General features: G+C 38.2%; 1 protein-coding gene across 2 annotated transcripts in view; it reads right to left on the reverse strand.

Annotated features, from left to right (window-relative positions):
- Positions 1-300: 300 nt before the first annotated feature.
- RAB2A (RAB2A, member RAS oncogene family) overlaps positions 301-23088 on the reverse strand; it is a 64472-nt gene continuing 41684 nt past the window's right edge. For both annotated transcript variants that reach the window (XM_065903102.1, XM_065903101.1), the window contains 3 exons: positions 17789-17900; positions 3652-3720; positions 301-1625 (listed from right to left, as the gene is read on the reverse strand). In XM_065903102.1, the coding sequence (XP_065759174.1) occupies positions 1530-1625; positions 3652-3720; positions 17789-17900 (277 nt within the window). In that variant the 3' untranslated portion in view covers positions 301-1529. The remainder of the gene's footprint in view (positions 1626-3651; positions 3721-17788; positions 17901-23088) is intronic.

Genomic DNA, 23088 nt, shown 5'->3' on the forward strand with positions numbered 1-23088 from the left:
CAAAGCTTTGACAGAATATTGCTGAATCTTCAGGGAAGACGACAGAAAGGTGAAGTCAGTGAGTAGATTGAAAGTAGTTGGTTTCATTCTTAAAAATACTTGCTTATATATATCATCAATAACAAAGAATTTTAATACTGTTGAAAAGATTACCACATTCTAGCAAAATTTTTAAAAAGGGTAATGTTAAAACATTCTGACCCTTTTAAAAAATATGCTTAAATACACGCCAAAGCTGTGGATGGACTAAAAAAAATTAACTTCTTAAAAAAGGATGTGGTCATAATAAAAAAAAGAACATTTTTATACATAGGATTTTATTTTGCACTGCTATAACAATTTCATTATAGACCAAGGGAGATAAAAGAAAAAGGGTAAAACCACCACACTGAGTAAATTACTAAAGCTTTTCTACTTTTAACAGGATTTTCCATCTGGTAGATTTATTGTCATATCCCCTTCAAAACAGACAAGATGCTTACCATATTTTAAAGATTATAGGTTGCCACTGAAAGAAAAATTTTACACAGTCACTGTACATCAAGGTTGAAAAACTGTCCTGCATGAAAAATATACTTAGAAATCATGTGAATAAAAGGAAAAGAAAACATTATTGTTGAAAGAAAGATTAAAGTCCTCGCAACGTGCCATCTACACGTGGACACTCGATCCTCCTGGAGTTGCTCAGGTGGAGGGAGTCCTTGCTTCTGCCCAGTTCACGCATCATACTGTGTTTTTACCCAATGGGATACATTAAGGCAAACAAATCCTTCTCTGAAGAGGTCTTAAAGAAACTGTGGACAAATAGCAAACTTTTGGCATTAAAACAGGTTAACACATACACAGCCTTTAGTAATAATGTACATTTAAGCATATTTCTCTTGGACTAGTGACAAGGAAAAATGAACATGCTTGTTAACAATGTCAAAAAGTTTTAAAATTCAGTGTCCAAGCAATTCCTAATGATGCTTCTGTAGCTTTAAGCTCTAAACAGTATAGAATTTATGCAAATGCATTAAAGAATTCAAGCTTGGCAAATTACACCCAAGCAGGTTATTAAACTATATATACAGAAAGTAAAAGATAAATACAGAATTAAGAGTCCTTCTGTTTTCCTTAGAGCCTTGAAAATTGACAAACTTTTGAGGACAGTTCTATAATATTAAACATTAGGTAACCACGCATGTGGGGAAACCTAACTCCACAAACTGATTTAAAATACTCAGGATGACTCTGTAGTGTTTCATACAATTCAGTTCGTAGGTAGGGGCACGAGACAACATTTAACAAAAATAATCACATCAATTGACCTAGAAATCAAATGCAAATAGATATGAATACAATCTCCAAAATCTGTCTTTTTAAGTGAACATTAACCATTTATTCAAAGTTATACAAGAATTTGAAGGATTAAAGTCTTCTGTGACATAAAGCCATTTCAAACAGTTTCATGTCTCAGCTGAGCGGGAGGAGAGGGTGACAGGATAGGTGAGCAGCCCCTTTCGGGCAGCGAGACGGTACAGACAGACTCAACAGCAGCCTCCCCCGGCCTGCTGTCCTCCCTGACTGCCTGCGTGTGTGGCATTGGTAGCAGCATGCTGAGGGCCAATTTTAATGCCATTTGCCTGCAATAAAAGAGAAAAGGATAATATAAAGGTCGAGTTTAAGAAATTCTTTGGTTTCCTAATGGTACGATATTACCGAACAACTAAAATATATTTTTAAAACACATCTATTAAGCAAATTTTTGGCAACAATTAAGACAGTATCTCTCAGGGAATATTTCTTCCTTTTAAAGTAATACTGTGGAAATATTCCTGAAGACAATTCCTTACAATGGCCAGGTACTAGGTTAACAGAAACTGGAGAGCTGCTTTTAAGGGAATTCTCACAATGGAGAGACTGTTTACAACGAAAGCATTAAAGGAGGAAAATGTGCAAATCTTATGCCGCTCTCACACAACGGACAACCTTTCCTCTAGACAGCGTTTCTGCTCCATGTTGAATCAGCTGTACAGGCTAAGGGCATATGAGTGTTCTGTGTCATCAATAATTTCTATGATCCCCAAAGACATGGCAGCTTGCCAGGAACCCACACACAGAGTGGTTCTTTCATTCATCAAACTCACACTTATGTCTTAACCCTCACTCCCTCAAGTGGATTTTACCTAAAAATACAACGCACGGAGAAAAGTAATACAGTAGCTTCAGAAATTAAGCTCTTAAGGAAACTTGACGTCACAGTAAATCTCAGATTTATAGTGCTTGGCAGTTGTTCTGCAACAGTAGTAGCCTTGGGGTTTCTGGCACTGGCTCAGTATTGACAGCAGCTGATGTGGTTTCTTTTCGCTCCTTTGACTCCTCTTTAATAAAAAGCATGCCCTATGGCTCATTGGTTTTGCCCCCTCTGGGCTGGTAGCAACTTCTTGAGGAATCAAGGAGTCAGACTTGGCAGTAGGCCAAATAAATCGCACGGCCTGTTGGCTCCTGACAGCACGTTACAATCAAAGCCGCACCAGGCACAGTAAAGCAGTCAGCTACTATATGAAACCAGACAGACACAATGAACGCGCCCTTGTTCATAGAGGCCCAATTACTGTTCCATTGATACGGCATTAGTCTCTGAATGGTGTCGCCGCGAAATTAACTCAAGATCTACTGCCATAGAAACTTTATCACTACAGATTGAACTTTTATCACTACAGATTACAAGAAATCGAAAAATCAAGTACTTTTTGGAAATCTTGGGTGAACTGTTGCTTGTTTTAGCAAAGAATATTGAGGCAAATAAAAAGAGCCTCTTGTGTCCTGGCCAAGAGACACACACACACACACACACATAATGTCCTCCCAACACAGGGCCTTCCTCACTGTACCTCGGGGAGGTAGAAGGGCTTTTCTCTCGGAAGCAAGAAATCCTAACATGGACTGGCAAAAACATTTATGTAAAAGTAAATAATATACCCTGTTCACATAAAAATTCTAAAATAAATAAGGACAAATGCATGGTGGGGATTTAGGTCAAAATGATGGCCTTTGGTAAACACTCTGAATTACTTGCTTCAAATTTTTATATTTTATCCTAATCACGTTGATCAAATCTGGTTCAGAATAATTTTAGAAAAAGAGAGAAAAGAAAAGCTACCCACAAAAACCAAACAACCAGCGCCAACTGCCAATTACATGTATTAACTCGGTCTCCTGAAAACATGCTATGCTGAACTGGGAGTAATTTCCAAATTGGGCATTTCCCTCTTCCGCACCAGACAACAGAGAGAGCATCCTGCACGAGGAACACTGCACATGCACATTTACACACCAGGAAATTATTCCCCAAAGCAGACGACACCATATGGATGTGTGGATGAAAGTGGATTTTCTTCTCTTTGGAGGATTTCTATTATTTTGCACTGCTTGCAATAAATGGATAGGGTCACTTACTTTAATCTGTTTTCATAGATAAACTGATGCTTTACAAAACATAAAGATTCAGCTATTTAACAACATATAACAAACTTTTAATTACATGATTATAAACTAATATTTAACTGACAGCATAGATCCATTTTAGGAATTTTTAAAAATATAAATTGACTCCAAGTAATTAAAATTCAATTCTAGATTAATTATTAGCCAATTGTATGTTTATACCTCATTATTAATGTCAAAGACTCCTTCTTGGATTTTTTCATAAATTTCTTTTGCTGTATTAATAAATGCCTGAAATATAAGATAAGAGAAGTTACTTTAAATTATTTAAAACCACATAGTAAAAGAACATTACATAAAAAGGTCTATAAAATATCACAATGTTCAACATAAGAAAATCAACCAATGTAACACATCACATTAATAAAATAAAGGACAAAAATTATATGGTTGTTTTAATAGATGCAGAAAAAGCATTTGATAAAATCCAACACCTTTTCACAATAAAAGCATTCAACAAACTAGATATTGAAGGGGACTTCCTCAACCTGATAAGCCACATCTAAGAAAACCCAGAGCCAATATCAGACCCAGTGGTAAAGTGGTTCAACAAGACGAGGATGTGTGGGAACTAACACAATCAGTCATAAAGTAGAAACAACACACCTGTTCACCAGCTGGTGAATGAAAACCAAAATGTGGTGCAACTCATACAATGGAATAACATTCAGCCCTAAAAATACAAAGTACTGATTCATGAGACAAGCTTGATGAACTTTGTGAAGTAAAGTAATACAGATATGAAAGGTCACATAGTACAATTCCATTTATGTGAAATACGCAGAAGAGGTCAATCCACAAAAGGAAAATAATTATTGGCTGCCAGGGATTATGGGAAGGGAGGAATGGAGTGATGAAAATATTCTTGAAGACAGTGGAGATGGTCGCATGACTCTGAAGATACTAAAATCCAGTGAATCGTACCCTTTAAAAAAGGGTGAATTTTATGATATGTGAATTATATTTCAAAAGAAAAAAAATCATGGCTGGGCAAAGGGGAGACCAAAACGTAAGAACAGCACACAGGGAAAACGCATCAGCCGGAGAAGCTGCCGGACACCCATGACGCGACCAGCGTACTCCTGGCGGTCACTGTCCGCACAGGGTCCTGTCTGGCAGACAACGCGCTACCTAACATGCAGTCCAGGGGGAAAGGGTCAAAGGGTACTTATCATAAAGAGATAAAGGCAGTTCAACTTCTATGTCATACTGAATCAAGTTTCACCCTTTTCCCACGTAGCATACTACTACCTGACAAAAAATTAGTGATAGAACATTGTAACCAAATGAAGTCTCCGAATATCAAAATTAATCCAGAAACAGCCTATATTTATGTTAAGATAATAAGATATTTTACACATTATTGCCAATGCTACAGATGTATACAAACTCTGCTTTTAAGCCACCAGATTTGAGAGATAATAGTGTTAATATTATATTCAATTAGCATTTTATGAAAATTCATAAAAGAAGGTTGTTCCCCACTACTACTGATACAGACAATTCAAAATTTAAAAAGTAAACAGGTCCATGGAGCAGAACACATCTTACCTTCCGTCTTTTCTACACTAGAAACAACTGACTGCTGAACCTGCCACCAGAGCTTTTGTTTCCTAATTAACAGGACTGATATGTTTTCACCTTTAAAGGCCTTACAGCTCCCCAGAGTAATCAATCTCCTGCAGCTCAATTACTGCACCAAGAACACCCCAGTCGGTGCCGGGACGTGCGCGGCAGTGGCGGGGGCACAGAGGTATGAATATGCATCAGCTCTAAGTGGCTGATCGAATCATCAGAGAGGGTCATGAGAACTTGCAGCAAAATAATGAGAAGAATTAATCACTGCAGATTCACTAGGCACTCAGGAAGCCAATGTGCTTTTCATGTGTGCGCGTTGGAGTTAAAATGAAGGAGAAATTGGCTTTCAGCCAACTATGAATTGATTCCCATTCCTCAAAATGGAGGTTATCCTTATAAGTAAGGGAAAACCTAACTCTATTTCCAATAACACGTCAATTACAGTGATGGCTGGGCTAACTAAACACTGAAGTCAACAGACTCATAAATTCACAGGGCTGGAACCCTTTTCAGGGGCACCCATACTGTGTACGTTTCACCAGAACATCAGGCAGAACTACAAGGTCGCATGAATGAGCTATAACTTCATATAAACAAGCATTTTTATTATGAAGATCATTACACGTGCTGATGGGTGTAAAAAAATTGACTTTTTTGCCAATCTGTTGATGGATTAATTTAAAAACTGGCTTAAGAAAGCTACATTTTTATTTATGTTACATTTTCTAAATCACTAATTTTATCACTTAAACAGTACTTAAAGCTTTGTTAAGTAAGCACCTTCAGGAATATTTGTACCCAATGGAAGTAGGATGTATTTTATTTCTGAAAGATACGCAATTAACTCAATTATAATTAAATATAACAGTTATCTTTTATAATTCCCATCATGTCAATGAAATACTCTTTGGACAATACTACATTTACTTGTCATCCACCTCTGATTACATGTTAAAGACGCTGAAATAAAAACATCTCCCACTTCTTTCAGCAGGTTATAGAGAGGGTACTATGTACGTGGGTGTTTCGTTTATACCACAGCAACGACTAATAGTTACTGTCTATTACTAAGTGACTGATGACCAATTTTAATGATACCTTAAGAGTGTAAAATCAATGTAACAGATGTAGGCAGCAGTATACCTCTTTTATGCACTGAAACCGAGTTCCCAAATATAGTGACACATTAACCAAATACTGTTAACGTTTAGTAGAGATAAAATAAAACTTCTAAGAGAAGAGTCTTGCCTGTCACAGATGATAACTGTCCACTAAAGCGTCAAAGCATTTCAAAACTCAGAAAGAGATACATATCTGTTATAATAATTAACTAGAATTTTCTTTCATTGCTCATTTCACTCCAGTCACTAAAAATCAGTCTCCATATATATTCTCCTTTTTGACTGGAGGATAATTGCTTTACACCGTTTCTGTTGTACAGCAGCGTGAATCAGTTGTATGTACACACATATCTTCTCCCTCTGGAACCTCTCTCCATCCCCCATCCCACCACTTCACATATATATTTTAAGGAACAGATATAATAGTCTGAAATACCTATAGAACACAGAAAAAAAAACCCGAAGTAATTAACATTAAATTAATAATATTACAAAGCCTTTACACCAGGCTCATGTTTTGCCTTTTATTTTTTTTTTCGGTTGCACTGCATAGCATGCATGATCTTAGTTTCCTGACCAGAGACTGAACCCGGGGCCTCAGCACTGAGCGCGCAAAGTCCTAACTACTGGTCCACCAGGGAATTCCCTAAAGCTTAGGCTTTAATAGGACAGTCTTAAATTGAAATTCCTTCCAATTTTAGACATCATTTTAACTAGTTTTACTTTTTCTATTCCCCAGGCTACCGACGCAAATTATGAAAAGGAGGGGAAAGAAGACGGGAAAGCGAGCGAGTGAGAAGGATGTGTCTTGAGTGGCCGGTGGGGATGCGCATGCGCAGCATCGGGAACCAAGCCACTCTTCAGATTGGCTGCGGAGCCGCGGGCCAGCCCAGACCGGGCTCACGGCTCCTGATGGAAGAGGGCACATGTTGACCAAGATGGCCCAAGTCAAGAAGGAGAAAGAGGCTTGGGATTTGCTGTTTAGCGTAAAACAAAACACATTTTTGAAATGCCTTCATCATTCTTACAGATTTCAATGTTTACCAGGGAAAGACTGTGTAACAATTAACTTACCTGGAATAGTTATTTCCTTACTCTCAGAAAAGTGAAGCAAGATGATGGCAGAACACCAGAAAATTTTCAGCACTGGTTAATTAACATAATACTTTGAAAACATGACATCCTAAAGATCCCTGCAGTTTTCTGTGACACATTAAGTCAGAACCACAAATGTTACATTCATCTCTATCCATATTCAAATCTGAATAAATAGGTTATAGGACAGGAAAAAAAAAACCTGCTGAGAAGCTGATGTGAAAGGATTTCATTAGGCCTGTGAGACAATCCAGGCACATCCATGGTTGAGAAGTATAAACAGATTTCCTTGTAGCCAACCTACCCTGGCGAGGCCTGACCTCCCATGCAGCGCCCACGCCGGCACCTGAAGCCCAACTCTCTCCATTTCCCATTAGCTCCCCGCTCTGCTCTCCTCTGATTAATTGCTGTGTCCAGTTCCTTACCTTTATTAGCCATTAACTGCCTTCCACTTCAGACACTAATCTTTCAACCCCTAGCAGTAGTTACCTGAGTGATGCTTGATAATACCTTGCCTTACTGAGGTTAAGTTTTCAGGGACTTCTATAGCACAAATTAAAATATACATAACCACAAAGAAGTAGAGTGTATATCCCACCTACCACCTGGCCAGTATCCAAGGGCACCTACTCCATTGTTGACTGAGCTGGTACTTCTTGGGGCATGGATGAAAGGTTTGTGGATAAGGACGATGTAGATAGATCCTACTGCTGCTGAAATGAACCAGTTTAGTCAAAAGGATCTCAGCACGAGTGCTGACAGTTCAGCTGCAGATGCAGTAAACGTAAACCCTCTGCCCTGACTGACAGAGGGAGGATGTGTGCAGGCCAAGACGGGGGCAGGGCCGACTGTGGACAGTGAGCCCAGAGTGCCTGCTCAGTCAACAAGGGGGAGCACAAAGTGGAACATGAAATCATGGTTTGTTTTTATTAAGGGTTTTACAGTTTTTAAGGCAAAATATTGAAAATAAATTGTCTAGAACAGAGTAACATTTAAATTACTTGTGTAACATGCTGCCACCTGGTGGCTGGATAGAAGTTACAGCATTTGTTAGGTGAGAATTAAAAATAAATAGAAGTATCTCAGCTTTACTTAGACATCTAGAATAGATGTTAAAGAGCAAAGTGCCCTGTAGAATAAGCGACTCTTCGGTTCTCCCTGAGAACTGTGAAAAAGAGCTAGAATGTTGCTGAATTCTCTTTTCCATTGCTTAATCAATGCCATGGACAATACTGGTGTTCACTTGCCAAAGCTTCTATTAACCCACATTTACCAAGTATTTACTGTATGGGTCAGTCACTATGCTAAGTGATTTACATTGGTTTCATTATTTCTGAAAAGAAGTTCAAAATATGTGTAAAAATGAGGAAGTTACTTCTGTGAGTTGAAGCTGTACCTGTAAGCTTGTTAGCAGAACAGAAGGTGGGGCTCTGAACCAGGCTTGGGAGGGAGGTCAAAGGTCAGTGTCGCCTCTTACCACATGCAACCTCTCTGTAAAATGGGGGCCACAATGATGCCCATGCCACAGACTTGTTGGAGGAAGAAGGTTAAGCACTAAGACCAGCGCTTGGCTCGTAGGTAGACCTTGGCGCAGCGCTCACCACCAGGATATGAGGGCAAGGGATAGCTATGGGAACCACAGGAGAAGCAGGTACACGGGAGCAGAACCCCCAGTGAATGAAAACATCCTGATTAAATAAAACTAAGTATCAAAAGGTAAACTAGCAACACATAATGTGCACACAGTGAGCCCTCAAGAAGAAAGCACATTGAGATAAGACTTTGATATTATGCAGAGATAGGACAGTTTTGTGAAAAGGACATCAAACTAGAATTCAAGATGGGGCAGTTTACACATGAAGCTTCTTCAAATTCTGTGACTGATTCTATCTGCTTTAGCTTAAAGGGAGAGGCCTCCCACACACAATGACTTCTTACTGTGTTTCACCGACACCCTGCAGGGGCCACCCCTGGGGGGATGAGTGAGGAAGGAGGGTGGCCAGTGGCAGGAGAACCAGGGCACAGCCCCTATTACATAGTAGAGCTGTTCTGCTCTTCTTTCTTTCATCCAGTTTCCTGTGTTCTATTAGAAGAGAGAGCACTGCTGAATCTACTGACCTGTAATAATTCTCACTGTACAGACAGCAAAGACTGAGCTGCAAAAAGAGAAATGACTTGCCCAAGAACAGGCAGGCAACACTGGAGCAGAACCAGGATGAAGATCCTGCCCACATTTATCCTCTTTTTATTAGGATCTCTTATCTTCAATACAACGCAAAGGAATTTTCATTTATTTTGCTTACATGGCCATTAAAACTGAACATAAAAAGCACACACTTCTCATATCCTTTAAAAAAAACTTCTAGCTAGCTAGAAGTTGTTTTGGATGGCTAAGTTTGTTTTTGTGTTACTTATAAACACAGAGATATATTTAATTCTGTGTTAATTTAGTTCTTCCATTCAACAAGCATAATGAATACCTGATTCATACCAGGCACTGAGCATGCAGTTACATACTCAGGTACATGCATGTTTTGATCTCAAGGATGCGGTAACACAGGACAGGTGTAAACCCAAGATTGGAACACAGCACAGAAACTTCCACAACAGTTGTTTAGAAGGGTAATGTGGCATGACTGCTTCTACTGGTAAAACAACCGCCCAGAGAGAAAGTCCTATGAATGAAGACCTGAAGGATAAGTAAGCTCCCACTCATTTATTAGAAAAATCAGGGGAGGAAAGACCACCCTGGACAGAGGGGCAGATTTTAAGCTTAGTTAACGTGGAAGCTGGGGACAGTGAGCCATGGGAGATGAGGATAGAGAGGTGCCCAGTGAACTCTGAAAAGGGAGGAAGTCTGGGGACAAAATCAGAGGGTAGCTTAAGAGGAGGAGTTAAGAGGAGGCAAGGCTGGTGACAGGAAGGCCAGTAAGTAGTTTAGGACAATAATCAAGCTAAGAGGTGAAGGCCTGACAAATTGTAATAGCGGCAACCAGAATAGAAAGTAAAGATTAAACTTAATATTGCCTATGGAGAAATTAACAGGACTTGATAAAGAACAGGGAAAGGATGATAAGATGTTTAAGGATGACTCCATTTTTGGCTTAAGTGACTGAGATGGAAGGTTATGTCGTGAATCAGGTTTTAAGGAGAGAATGGAAAGTTTATTTTACACACATGGAACTCTCCCACTGATGGGAGCCTTGAGAGCTGGTGATCTATAGAGTTGTGTGAGTGTTTAAATGTGTGACATGCACATAGCAGCATTACAGTCTTCAGAAATGTCTAGCTTCCCTGGTTTAGAAGTAGAGAAATTGGATGTAACTTTGAAAAGTTAGTCTGGTTCTGATCATTCCTGAAGTTCCCTAGGATGATGGCCAAACGGGGGTGGGGGAAAGAGGAAAAAGATTCTGATCTTTGGAAGTTTTGTTGTCTGGGTGGTTGTTTTACCAGTAGAAGCAGTCATGCCACATTATCCTTCTAAACAACTGTTGTGGAAGTTTCTGTGCTGTGTTCCAATCTTGGGTTTATATCTGTCCTGTGTTACCCCCCTAGAGGGATGCTGGAAGCTTGCTAAGGTCAGGTCAGGTTTATAGTGAAAAGCCCTGTGGAGAGTACATCATTCGAAATGCCAGGCTGGATGAAACACAAGCTGGAATCAAGATTGCCGGGAGAACTATCAATAACCTCAGATATGCAGATGATACCACCCTTATGGCAGAAGGTGAAGAAGAACTAAAGAGCCTCTTAATGAAAGTAAAAGAGGACAGTGAAAAAGTTGGCTTAAAGTTCAACATTCAGAACACTAAAATCATGGCATCCGGTCCAATCACTTCATGGCAAATAGATGGGGAAACAATGGAAATAGAGAGAGACTTTATTTTGGGGGGCTCCAAAATCACTGCAGATGGTGACTGCAGCCATGAAATTAAAAGACGTTTGCTCCTTGGAAGAAAAGCTATGACCAATCTAGACAGCATATTAAAAAGCAAAGATATTACTTTGCCGACAAAGGTCTGTCTAGTCAAAGCTATGGTTTTTCCAGTAGTCATGAATGGATGTGAGAGTTGGACCATAAAGAAAGCTGAGCGCCGAAGAATTGATGCTTTTGAACTGTGGTGTTGGAGAAGACTCTTGAGAGTCCCTTGGACTGCAAGGAGATCAAATTTCCTTTAGTCAATCCTAAAGGAAATCAGTCCTGAATATGCACTGGAAGGACTGATGCTGAGCTGAAACTCCAATACTTTGGCTACCTGACATGAAGAGCCAACTCATCAGATAAGACCTTGATGCTGGGAAAAATTGAGGCAAAAGGAGAAGAGCGCGGCAGAGAATGAGATGGTCAGATGGCATCACTGACTCAATGGACATGAGTCTGAGTAAGCTCTGGGAGTTGGTGATGGACAGGGAAGCCTGGCGTGCTGCAGTCCATGGGGTCAAAAAGAGTCGAACATGACTGAGTGACTGAAATGAACTGAACGGCCCTGTGGAGCTCACGACGCTGAGTACAGGGCTAAGGGGACAGCAAATCCCTCAGTTTATACCCACATTCCAGCTCTATGAAACACCTGTTCTACCACTTACAACACAGCCCAAGGCAAGGAATGTGTCATCTCACTTGGAATTCAGTCTGTAGATCTCCAAGTACCAGGAGAGGACACCAGTATTAACAAGAAACCTTGAAACTGGTCTTCTTGGTTACTGAAGTCTCATCGTCACGTGCTTCCCCCCAAGACAGAAATCCATTGATCCTTCAGGTTAAATGGCTCGGCAGATTACTACAATCTGTCTCTCGGTTAGCACGCTGTATTTTCAGTTATCATCTTGGCTCTTCTCTTTAGTACATTAGCAGCTAAGTCAGGAATTTCAAGCCCTGATTTTTCAATAGTTTAAGATATTTTTAATTATTAAACTTTTGCCTCAATTTTTTTTCACATTTATGTATTTATCCTGGTTTCCCACAAATTTCCCATCTTAACTTTAAGCAAAACTGATGAATATAGGGAAAAATCACCCATCAAATGGCTAAGAAACTGGGAAGAATATCTGATACAGTGACAACAGTTTGACAAATAATATTTCATTGACACCACAATCACCTTTGGGTCCTAGAGGGAATGCAATAATGTCAAGTTTTGGTAATTACAACTTTGAGAAAAAGAAATTTTAATGTAGAGAGGAAATACAAAGAGAAAAACAAGGTAGGAATTATAGAAGCAAATATACCACTTCTAGAGTATTTGGACATCTTTAGAAAGTTGGCCTGCTGCTTCTGGGAAGGGGTACTTTCTCTCGCCTGCCATAATCTTTTAGGCAGTTATTCCTGGGTCTAAAAAACCCTTTCAAACCACAAAGACTCCAGGTAGCTACCAGAGGGAGCTCCCAATCAAAGGAGAAGCCAGTCTATTCATCAGTGTTTTCAAGAATCTCACAGGTTTTAGAACACTTAGGGCAAAGAAGGTTTTGGACAGAATTGAACCTACAGAGTAACAAGTGGGACCAAAGCAGAAGGTGACTGAAGACTGCAGGGAGAGGAGGAGGGTTAAAGAAATTAACTAAATACTTAGCCATCCACACATTTATCTACTGTGTAGGGAAAAAACTGTGCTAGATATTTGGAGATGCCAAGATAAAAATATGGTCTAGGTTTTCAAGGAATTCTGTCCTTATGTTGAGCCAACGTGAAAACAAGAGTCATGACAGAGTCATGAGTGTGAAGATAAAGCCATGACCAGAATGACCCAGGAATGAATAAGCACAGAGAAACAAGCACAGAAGGGGAACTGTGTGGGTGGTCGGTGGTGGTGGAGGGGGCGGTGTGTGTGTGTGTCCCATGTCACAGCATTCCATGAGGAGGAAGGAGACTCAACAACATCCTTGAAGGCTCAGTAGGAAAGGGGGCATTTCAAGTGCCAAGAACACTTTCTGTGGATGTACTCCCAGTTTAACATGAAGAGCGAGGAGGGGTGGGCTGGCAAGTGAAGGGCCTGTTTTCCAAGCCAAGGAGTTTGATTCTGAAGCGGTGAGGAACCACTGGAGGGTTTTAATAAAGCTGGAGAATGACATTCAATTTTCCTTTTTTAGAAAGGCGTTATAGGCAAGAGTGTGGAAGACTGAAAAATGAAGATGGGGAGTTCAGTTAGGAAGCGATCATAGAAGAGGACAGTGTGGAAAGATACTTAAATTAATAGGCAGAAATAGTAATACACATGTGGAGAGCAACACATAATAACTGAGTGTGAAGAGGCAGGGAAGGGGGGTGCCCTGGGATACAGGAAAGGGGACTTCGCAGACTAGGGGAGAGAAGGGCCAGCAGTGGTCAAGTGGAGATGGACATATAGCCTAAGAAGGGTATTCCTGGATTCAGGTGATAATTTCAACATGGAAATAAAAGACAGTAAAGGAGTCTGGGAGGCACAGATAAAAAGAAGATTATGATATCATGGAGCTAAGAAAAAAGAAAGTTTATAGAAGAGTGGTCAGAAGTATCACATACCCCCCAGGGACTATTAAAGGTAAGAAGAGAAAAGATTTGTTAGGTGAGGCAACTAGGAGGTCCAGCAAGACCCTGGCTGTGATGGCCGAAGTCAGACTGAGAACCTAGCTCTGAAAAAGAATGAGGCAACAGAGTGTGGTGCGCCGGCTGCTCACTGCAGAGGCTTCTCGTGTAGCAGAGCACGGGGTCTAGGCCCATGGGCGTCGGCAGTTGCAGCTCTCGGGCTCCAGAACACAGGCTCAGTAGTTGGGGTAAACAGACTTAACTGCGCCATGGCATGTGCAATCTTCCCAGACCAGGGATCAAACCTGTGTCCCCTGCACTGGCAGGTGGATTCTTATCCACTGTGCCTCCAGAGAAGTCCCCCTTTTGTGTGATTATAGATGATACATTTTAAATTTTGGTGTTCATTGTAGATATATAGAAATACAGTAGATTTTAAAAATACGCCTTGTATACTATCAACTTGCTGAACTAACTTATTAGCTCTAATGCATTTTGTAAATCCCTTGGCCAGAGGACTGGAAAAGGTTAGTTTTCATTTCAATCCCAAAGAAGGGCAATGTCAAAGAATGTTCAAACTACCACACAAGTGTACTCATTTCACATGCTAGCAAGGTAATGCTAAAAATCCTTCAAGCTAGACTTCAACAGTACATGAACTGAGAACTTCCAGATGTACAAGCTGGATTTAGAAAAAGTAGAGGAACCAGAGATACCAGAGATTAAACTGCCAACATCTGTTGGATCAGAGAAAGCAAGAGAATTACAAACATGTACTTCTGCTTCATTGACTATGCTAAAGCCTTTGATTGTGGGAAACTCCTAAAGAGACAGGAATACCAGACCACCTTACCTGCTTCCTGAGAAACCTGTATGCAGGTCAAGAAACAACAGTTAGAACCAGGCGTGGAACAATAGACAGGTTTAAAATTGGGAAAGGAATATATCAAGGCTATATACTGTCACTCTGCTTATTTAACTTATATGCAGAGTACATCATGCAAAATGCCGGGCTGGATGAATTACAAGCTAGAATCAAGGCTGCCAGGAGAAATATCAACAACCTCAGATATACAGATGATATCACCCTAAAGGCAGAAAGCAAAGAGGAACTAAAGAGCCTCTTGAGGAAGGTGAAAGAGGAAAGTGAAAAAGCTGGCTTAAAATGCAACATTCAAAAAACGAAGATCATGGCATCAGGTCCCATCATTTCATGGCAAATAGATGGAGAAACAATGACGGACTTTTATTTTCTTGGGCTCCAAAATCACTGTGGATGGTGACTGCAGCCATAAAATTAAAAGATGCTTGTTTCTTGGGAGAAAAGCTATGATAAACTCAGGCAGCACGTTAAAAAAAGGAGAGACAACACTCTGCCAACAAAGGTTTGCATAGTCAAAGCTACGGTTTTCCCAGTAGTTATGCACTATGGAAGAACTGGACCATCAAGAATGCTGAGTGGCAATGAATTGATGATTTTGAACTGTGGTGCTGGAGAAGACTGTGTAGAGTCCCTTGGACAGCAAAGAGATCAAACCAGTCAATCCTAAAGGAAATCAACCTTGAATATTCATTGGAAGGATTGATGCTGAAGCTGAAGCTGCAATACTTTGGCCACTTGATGCGAAGAGTCAACTCAATGGAACAGACCCTGATGCTGGAAAAGACTGAAGGCAGGAGAAGGGGATGACGATGAGATAGTTGGATGGCATCAATGAACTAATGGACATGAGTTTGAGCAAATTCAGGGAGACAGTGAAGGACAACGGAGCCTGGCGTGCTGTAGTCCAGGCGGTCACAAAGAATCAGACACGACTGAGAGACTGAACAACAACAAATTCTTGGGATTTCTACAGAGATAATCGTATCATCCACAAATACAAACAATTTATTCCTTCCTTTTTGAGCTGTATGCCTTTATGCCATGTACTTGAATCTTCTTGAAAGAACAAAACAGAAGAACACAACTTTCTAGATTGCCACTTACTCCTGAACCCAATCTGAGGTAATATGAGGCAAAAATAAACCAAGGGGACAGGGGTCCCCCTACATCATTCCTCAGATCCCAGGGTCTCTAGCTGGTTGGCCTTCTTCTTGCCACTTTTCGGTCTTCTTATAACTGTTTTACATATAATGCTCAGAGTTTTAGTTGTACTCAGCAGGAAAACTAGGTGGAAAGTCAGTCTACTCCATCTTCCCAGATGCAGGAGTCCTTTGGTTGTTATTTTCATGTTCAATTAGTTTCTAAGTTGTGTACAGATTCAAGTTTGATTTCCTTTGGATCATAGAATGGACTTCCATCTTCTTAAAATATTTTATCATGAAACATTTTTAGCCTTTAGGTAAGATCTCACATGTTATATTATGCAATGCTTATCTATGAATCCTTTAAAATGGAATTTAAAAAGATTATCTCCTAATATCCTTGGCTTCTGAGAGGCAAATTAATTTACATGATTAAGAAAAGTGCTGCTCTCTCAAGAGTATGGAAAATTCCTGCCCTGATCAAATTTAAACAATTATTTTCATTATTAACCACAGATACAGAAGTTTTGTAATAATGCTGCCAAAACATTAATGAAATATACTTCACTTAAATGTTCAGTCAAATGACAATAGTAATTTTCTACTTATAAATAAATACCTAATGTGACTTGTTAAAAATTAGAAAATGAACACAAAGGCTTCAGAGTTAATACCAGAAATTCAGAGTTACTTTCTGGTAGTGGCTGTCTTGTCATCTGACTTCACAGGACAGCTCTTTCATAAAATACAGATAGTTCTGGTTTTAAGGTTCTCAAAATCAACACGAAAATCCACTGTTAATAATCAATAAGGATATGCTTCCTATGTCTTGAAACGACCACAACACACCAGCCCTTCCAGTTTCAAATCCAACCTCTAGGAAAGGAATGCATCACTGAAACAGGCAGCTTTCTGTCTATTTTAAGTTAAACAAGAGGACAGAATGAATTTCTCTCTGGGTTTGCTGTGTAAAGTAAAACATTTTCATATGTCATCAAGTTGCAATTAATTGGCAACACAGGTAAAGCATTAGTTGGAACCTGTAAGAAACATATTAAGGACAATCACAGAGCACCTCATTAAGTGGAGATGAGCAGGATATCTTACCTAAGAATTCTTCAGTGAAAATACCAATGCTGCTGAACTACTATAGTCAACTTCCGGGTTCAACAGGTAATTAGACGAGTATTATTCCTAATAAATATGTATTCACTGTTTACTATGTGGAAGGCACAGTGCTAGCTGTGGCCTAGGACCCCTATCCTTAAAGCAAGTGCTTCTCCAATCATTTCTGCAGCTTTTCTGCAGCTGCTTTTAAAATTCTTACCCAGAAGGTGGAAACTGCAGCATTACTCTGTGCAAACTACATATTTTCTTAAGTCTCATTTCTCCTTTTTATGAACTAGAGTGTAGTCATACATTTACCTTAGAGAGGATTGACTGCCTACTCCTGCTTGTGTAGTAAATAAATCCCATATCCCACATACACAAAGCACAGAAAAATATAGTGTGTTCAGAAAACTTCCACAGTTCAGGATGACAACAGAAATAATTAAGATACCACAAATCTTAGTTATTAAATATGGCAGAATTCCCATGTTGTATATAATGTTACATAGCAATAATACTTCCTCTATTTAAGCAGAAGTGGATGCAAACAGCTACAAATGTTTAGCGTCTTGAAACACTTCCAAATTTCATTAATGTTCTTTTTTTCCCCCTCTTCAACCACATTAAAAAAGATTTTAGGGAAAGTATATACAAAGATCTGTTAAATCATTCTGACTTCAAGAGAAGGCTCAGAAAATAATTTAAGAATCTGATATAACATGAATGTTACAAGGTATTTCAAAGGAAAGAAATTTTCTACTTTCAACAACTATCTGTGTCTAAAAAGCCTATGGGGTATAACCAACAAATGATTAACAAATGATTGCTATTACGTAGAAAGAGAAACATTTTAAAAAGGCCTTTTATTTACCTCTTCTACATTAGAAGCAGTCTTAGCAGAAGTTTCCATGAAGATAAGTCCGTGTTCTCGTGCAAAAGCTTCACCTTCTTCTTTTTTTACTTCTCTTCTAGATTCTAAATCACTGAACATGGGAAAGAAAGGGCTCAGTTATCAACCAACACAATACAATTAGATTCAAAGTTGTGCTGACCATTCTTCCAATTAATTTTTCACACATAATAATTAACTGCATTATCCTGAGTATTATGAGAGTCAAAGTGCACACTGCTTAGTTTCAAAGAACTAACAATCCAAGCAAAGAAAGATTCTAAGTTAGAGTCCTAGAATGCTAAAACCAGAGAAACTCAAAGGGAACGTCAAGCCTCAAATCCCACCTTTGAGTACAGTGGGTTCCGAAAGAAGGGAACTATCTTACTCAACATGATGACAGAGCAAAATTACACTAGACTCCTCATCCTTCAGCCAGACTCAGAGTCTGAATATGATTAAAAATAAGTCACACAATCCTCAGAAACTATAGGAAGTTGACTGATAAAATTCAAAGTACTACTGAAACATTAATTATTCATCCTAGTTGGTTTAATTCCCAATAAAACTGTTATTCAAAGAAGAGAGAGAAAAATAGAAGTCTAATTTAGAAATTTTGGACAAAAGTACGGTATCCATTTTTATCATAGTGGAATCATATTAGTTAAGGTAGGGGTAAAAAGTAGCTGTCTCTTCTTCAAGTGTGTTTTATTGTAAAAAAAAAAAAAAAAAACTTAAACTCAGTCTGCATAACTGGATGAAGATAATCTATCCAACTGAAATCTGGGGCCCTCCTGCATGCCAAGCCATTTCCAGGATCTGGGGACAGATCACTCATCAAATTAGACATAAAACACCTCGCTGCACCCCCTACCCCCACCGCCCCGGCCACCTCTTGGAGCTTATATTCTAGCAGGAATAAAAAATAAGGGTTGGGGGACACCCTCAACAGTGATATGGCAGTGTGCTACTGAAATTCAGCTCCCTTATCTTATCTCATTCTTAAGAGTTTTGTTATCTGAAATTAGCCTTAAGTTACACAAAATCTTCAAGAAAATACTTTCCCTTAACTGCCCTTCATCCCATTTTATGTGTATGCCACGTTTTATTTAAATAATCCCTTATTTGGGGATATTTCAAGTTAGTCACAAGTTTTCCCTACCAGCATCTCTGATGATGCCTGCATTTGCAAATGTTATATTAGCAGAGGGTTAAGGGTATGTACATATAAGGGGTTATTTGAAAAAAAGAAAGTGGCACTTTAGTGTTCACTTCTTCTGTTTTAGCACTCATTTCTTCAGTTTTCCAAGCCTAAAATCATATTGTGGTCTTTGACTTTTCACCCCATTAATCCCACTTAAATCACTTTTACTACTTAAGTATCTTTCTTTCCTAAACCATTTTCTTAACTTATGCTTTCTTGTTTAGGGTATTCTAATCCTTTACCTATTTAAAACTTTCATCTTTGTAGACTCTGCTTTCTAATTCCTTGTATAATCAATTCCAAATGCCACAGTTAAGAAAAATCTATGTCATCTGTCATTCTGACTAGGTCACTATCTTTCTCAAATGGTTCCACTGGCTCCCTACAGCTTAATTCACCTAACTCAAAAATGGCTTACTCTCTGTCTGTTTACCCCAACTCCCGTTACCTGATAATAATCCCATTTATCTCTGTTCTTTGCCATTCAGTCTTTGAATGTCATACATTTTTTTTTCTTAGTTTCTTCCCTATAATGTCTTTCCACAGCTAGTGTATCCTAAAGAACTACCCTTCTACAATCATTAGAAACATGTTTGGTAGACGCTATAGTTTGCTCTTTATTTTCACAACTGAATTATAGGCAGCAACCAAATTTAAGCCACCAGTAAGTAGCTTCTCCGGTGGCTCAGTGGTAAAAAGCTGGCCTGCCAATGTAGGGTTTGCTCCCTGGGTTGGGAAGATTCCCTGGAGAAGAAAATGGCAACCCACTCCAGTATTCTTGCCTGGCAAATACCATGGACAAAGTGGTGGGCTAATATAGTCCATGGGGTCGCAAAAGAGTCGGACATGACTTAGTGACTAAACAACAAGCTGCCCCGTCTCATTTTAGACACAAGAAAAACATTGGCAAGATAAAAGTGTGAAATTTTCCTTTATTACTCAAATATTCTCCTCTTACTATTTCATACATCACCACTGAATGGTAGCATGAATACTTCCATATTACTGAATACAAAGACCAAAGCTTCCCTCCAATAGCCTTAATCTTAAAATAATTTTGATATTTGAGGGGAACGACAGAATCAATCCCCCATGGATATGGAGGAACAACTGTATGTTCTCTTAACAGCAAACCTCAATTAAAATAACACTAAAAAAATTTAATTTATGCCAGTATAATATTTACTTATTATGTTACTTTCTTTTTTAACAGCTTTACAGCAATACAACTAACATAAAAATAAAACCACATTTAGTAGAAAACTTGATGAGTTTGATATGTGTATACCCGGTAAAGCTACCAGTCTCCTCATTCCCCACTGTAATACACCCTTTCCTTCCCCTGTGCCCTAGGCAACTAATGATCTGCTTTCTGCTACTAAAGAATAGTCTGCATTTGCTAGGGTTTTATATAAATGGAAAATAGCATGTCTCCTTTTTCATCCTTTTTTCTCGGGTAAATACTTAGGAGTGAAATGGCTAAGTGGTACAGCAAATGTGTGCTTATTTTCTAAAGAAACTCCTAAATTGTTTTGCAAAATCATTGTATTATTTTATATTCCCACCAGCAGTATGAGAGTTTCAATTTCCTCTAAATCCTTACCAATACTTGTTAAGTTGATCATTCTCTATGTAAGTAATGGCTGACAAAATCAGAATCCCTAAAATTTTATATGGTTTCTTCTACAGTTTTTTTTTTAATACCTTTAGCTCTTACGTTGAGGTCTATTAATTCATTTCCAGTTAACTTTTGTTTATGGTGTGAGGTAAGAATCGTTAATTTTTTGCACATGGTTATTCAATTGTTCCAGCACCATTTGAAGAAAAGATTACCCCTTCCCCTACTGAACCATGGCATCTTTATCAAAAAACAAACTACATGAGTATAGATTGACTTCTTATTTCTCACTTTGTTTCAATGATCTATGTCTATCTATGCCAATATCAGACTTATTACAGTAGCTTTATAATAAATCTTGAAGTCACTTTGCTGAAACCAGCAAATCCTCCAATATTAGCTATTCTATGACCTTTGCATTTTCAAATAAATTTTAAAATCAGCTTGTCAATTTCTACCTGCTTAAAAAAGACTGAAGCATTTTGATTGAGATTACAATGAATCTGCAGACCAATTTGTGAAAAGCTGACATCTTAAAAATATTTATTTTCCAATCCATGAACATGGTATATCTCTCCATTTATTTAGATTTATTTTTTGCACTAGAAGATTCTACAGATAAGAAAGCAGTCATCTAATAGAGGAAGTTTATGAAGACTATGGTAACTACAGTTTAGAACTGGTAAATCAAGCAGCTGTGAAAAAAATGTTTTTTTTTAAATTGTTTAGGGATTATTTCTTTTTTTGACACACAGTTGACATGTAACACTGTTAAGTTTAAGGAATACAACGTATTGACTTGAAGCATTTATATAACACAATATGACTACCACAGTAGCATCAGCTAGGACTTCCATCACATCATGTATCATTTTATTTTATGGTAAGATGTTTAAGATCTTGTTTCACAGCACCTGATACACGGTGCAGTACTGTTAACTATAATCATAGTGCTGTATATGAGGTACCAGAACTTACTCATCTTCTAACTACGGGTCTGCACTCCTTTGACCAACATCTCCCCAATCCATTTGTTTATACTACTCTCTCATTATCCCTTTAATATCTAAAGGATCTGTGGTGATGTTACTCTTTTATTCCCAATACTGATAATGTGTGTCTTCTTTTCTCAGTCTTCTCAAGAGCTAGCTTTTAGTTTTACTGGTTTTCTTTTCATTAACCTCCTTATTTATTTTTGTTTACCTTAGGTTTACATTGCTCTTACCTTTCTAGTTTTAATCTTAAGGTGAAAGTTTAGGTTACTGATTTGAAACTCTTCCCTAATAAAAGTGTTTTGTGTTATAATTTCCCTCTAAGCACTGCTTTAACTGCACCCCACAAGTTTTCAAGAATTGCAGATATATTAAAGAGAAACGAACTTACGAAAAACAGACACTAATGCAAGTAATTCTTGTCCATGGAAATGCAAGCTGAGCCCTGGTGGAATACAGCTATCAATCTATGAATTTTGTTCAGTTTTGTATCCATCTGTAAGTTCATTTCAGCATTCCTTATTTGATTATAAACGTGTGGTATTTTCAGTTCTCTTTTGAACTAATTGTACTATATTACTGGTTCCCTGATTAATGGATGAAATAAATAAAAGCTTTGTTGTGTTTATTACCATATAAGAGTAATACTTTTACTTTTCTAAAAGATTATGTTTTAATACTATTTTATAAACCTGAAGAATGAATGAATTCTGTATCCAGCAATTTAAAAATATTAGTTTTAATTGTTACCACTGTAATTTTCTACTAAATTAGTGAAAACTTTCCTACACTCTTGAAAGTTTCTAGAAACTACGGTCAAGAAACTGTTTTCCTATGTATTATACTATCATTTAAAACATAAACACAAGGACATTCACTGCAATTAACAATACCTAGAGATATAAGGTAAAATAAGATTGTAAAAATAATATTAAGATGACACTAATATGTAAGTCCTAGAGGTAAGCTTAAAAGTACTAAATATGGTATCTAGTAAACAATATTATTAATAAAAGTGCTTCGGTCTTCAAGTAGAAATACACATGATTAATCCATGTATTGCATTAACTCATGCAACACATATTAAATCACTGATAAAGGGAAAAAATGTTTTTCTGAGTTCTGTATGGATCCTTATTTCTACTGCCAAGTATTTTGGATAATACTGAACAGTGACCTAGCCACCAAACAAATCAGTGGGTTTTATTTTAAATTACTAATCAGATAAAACTCCATAAAAATATTATTTCAAATACAGCTTCCAACAAAAACTATTTCAAATAATAATAAATCCCAACAAAGCTTATGATCAGTATTTTAAAAACCAAATGAAACTTCTTAATATTCAAAAAATTTCATAATTTAAGAAATCAATAACATATTTTGGACAATGTACAAGACAGGCACTTTAACAGTGACCACATAAACAGCTACCCAGTCTTCACCATTACGCAATAAAGATTTAAAG

The sequence above is a fragment of the Muntiacus reevesi genome, chromosome 12 (assembly GCF_963930625.1).
Source record: "Muntiacus reevesi chromosome 12, mMunRee1.1, whole genome shotgun sequence".
Taxonomy (NCBI): Eukaryota; Metazoa; Chordata; class Mammalia; order Artiodactyla; family Cervidae; genus Muntiacus; species Muntiacus reevesi.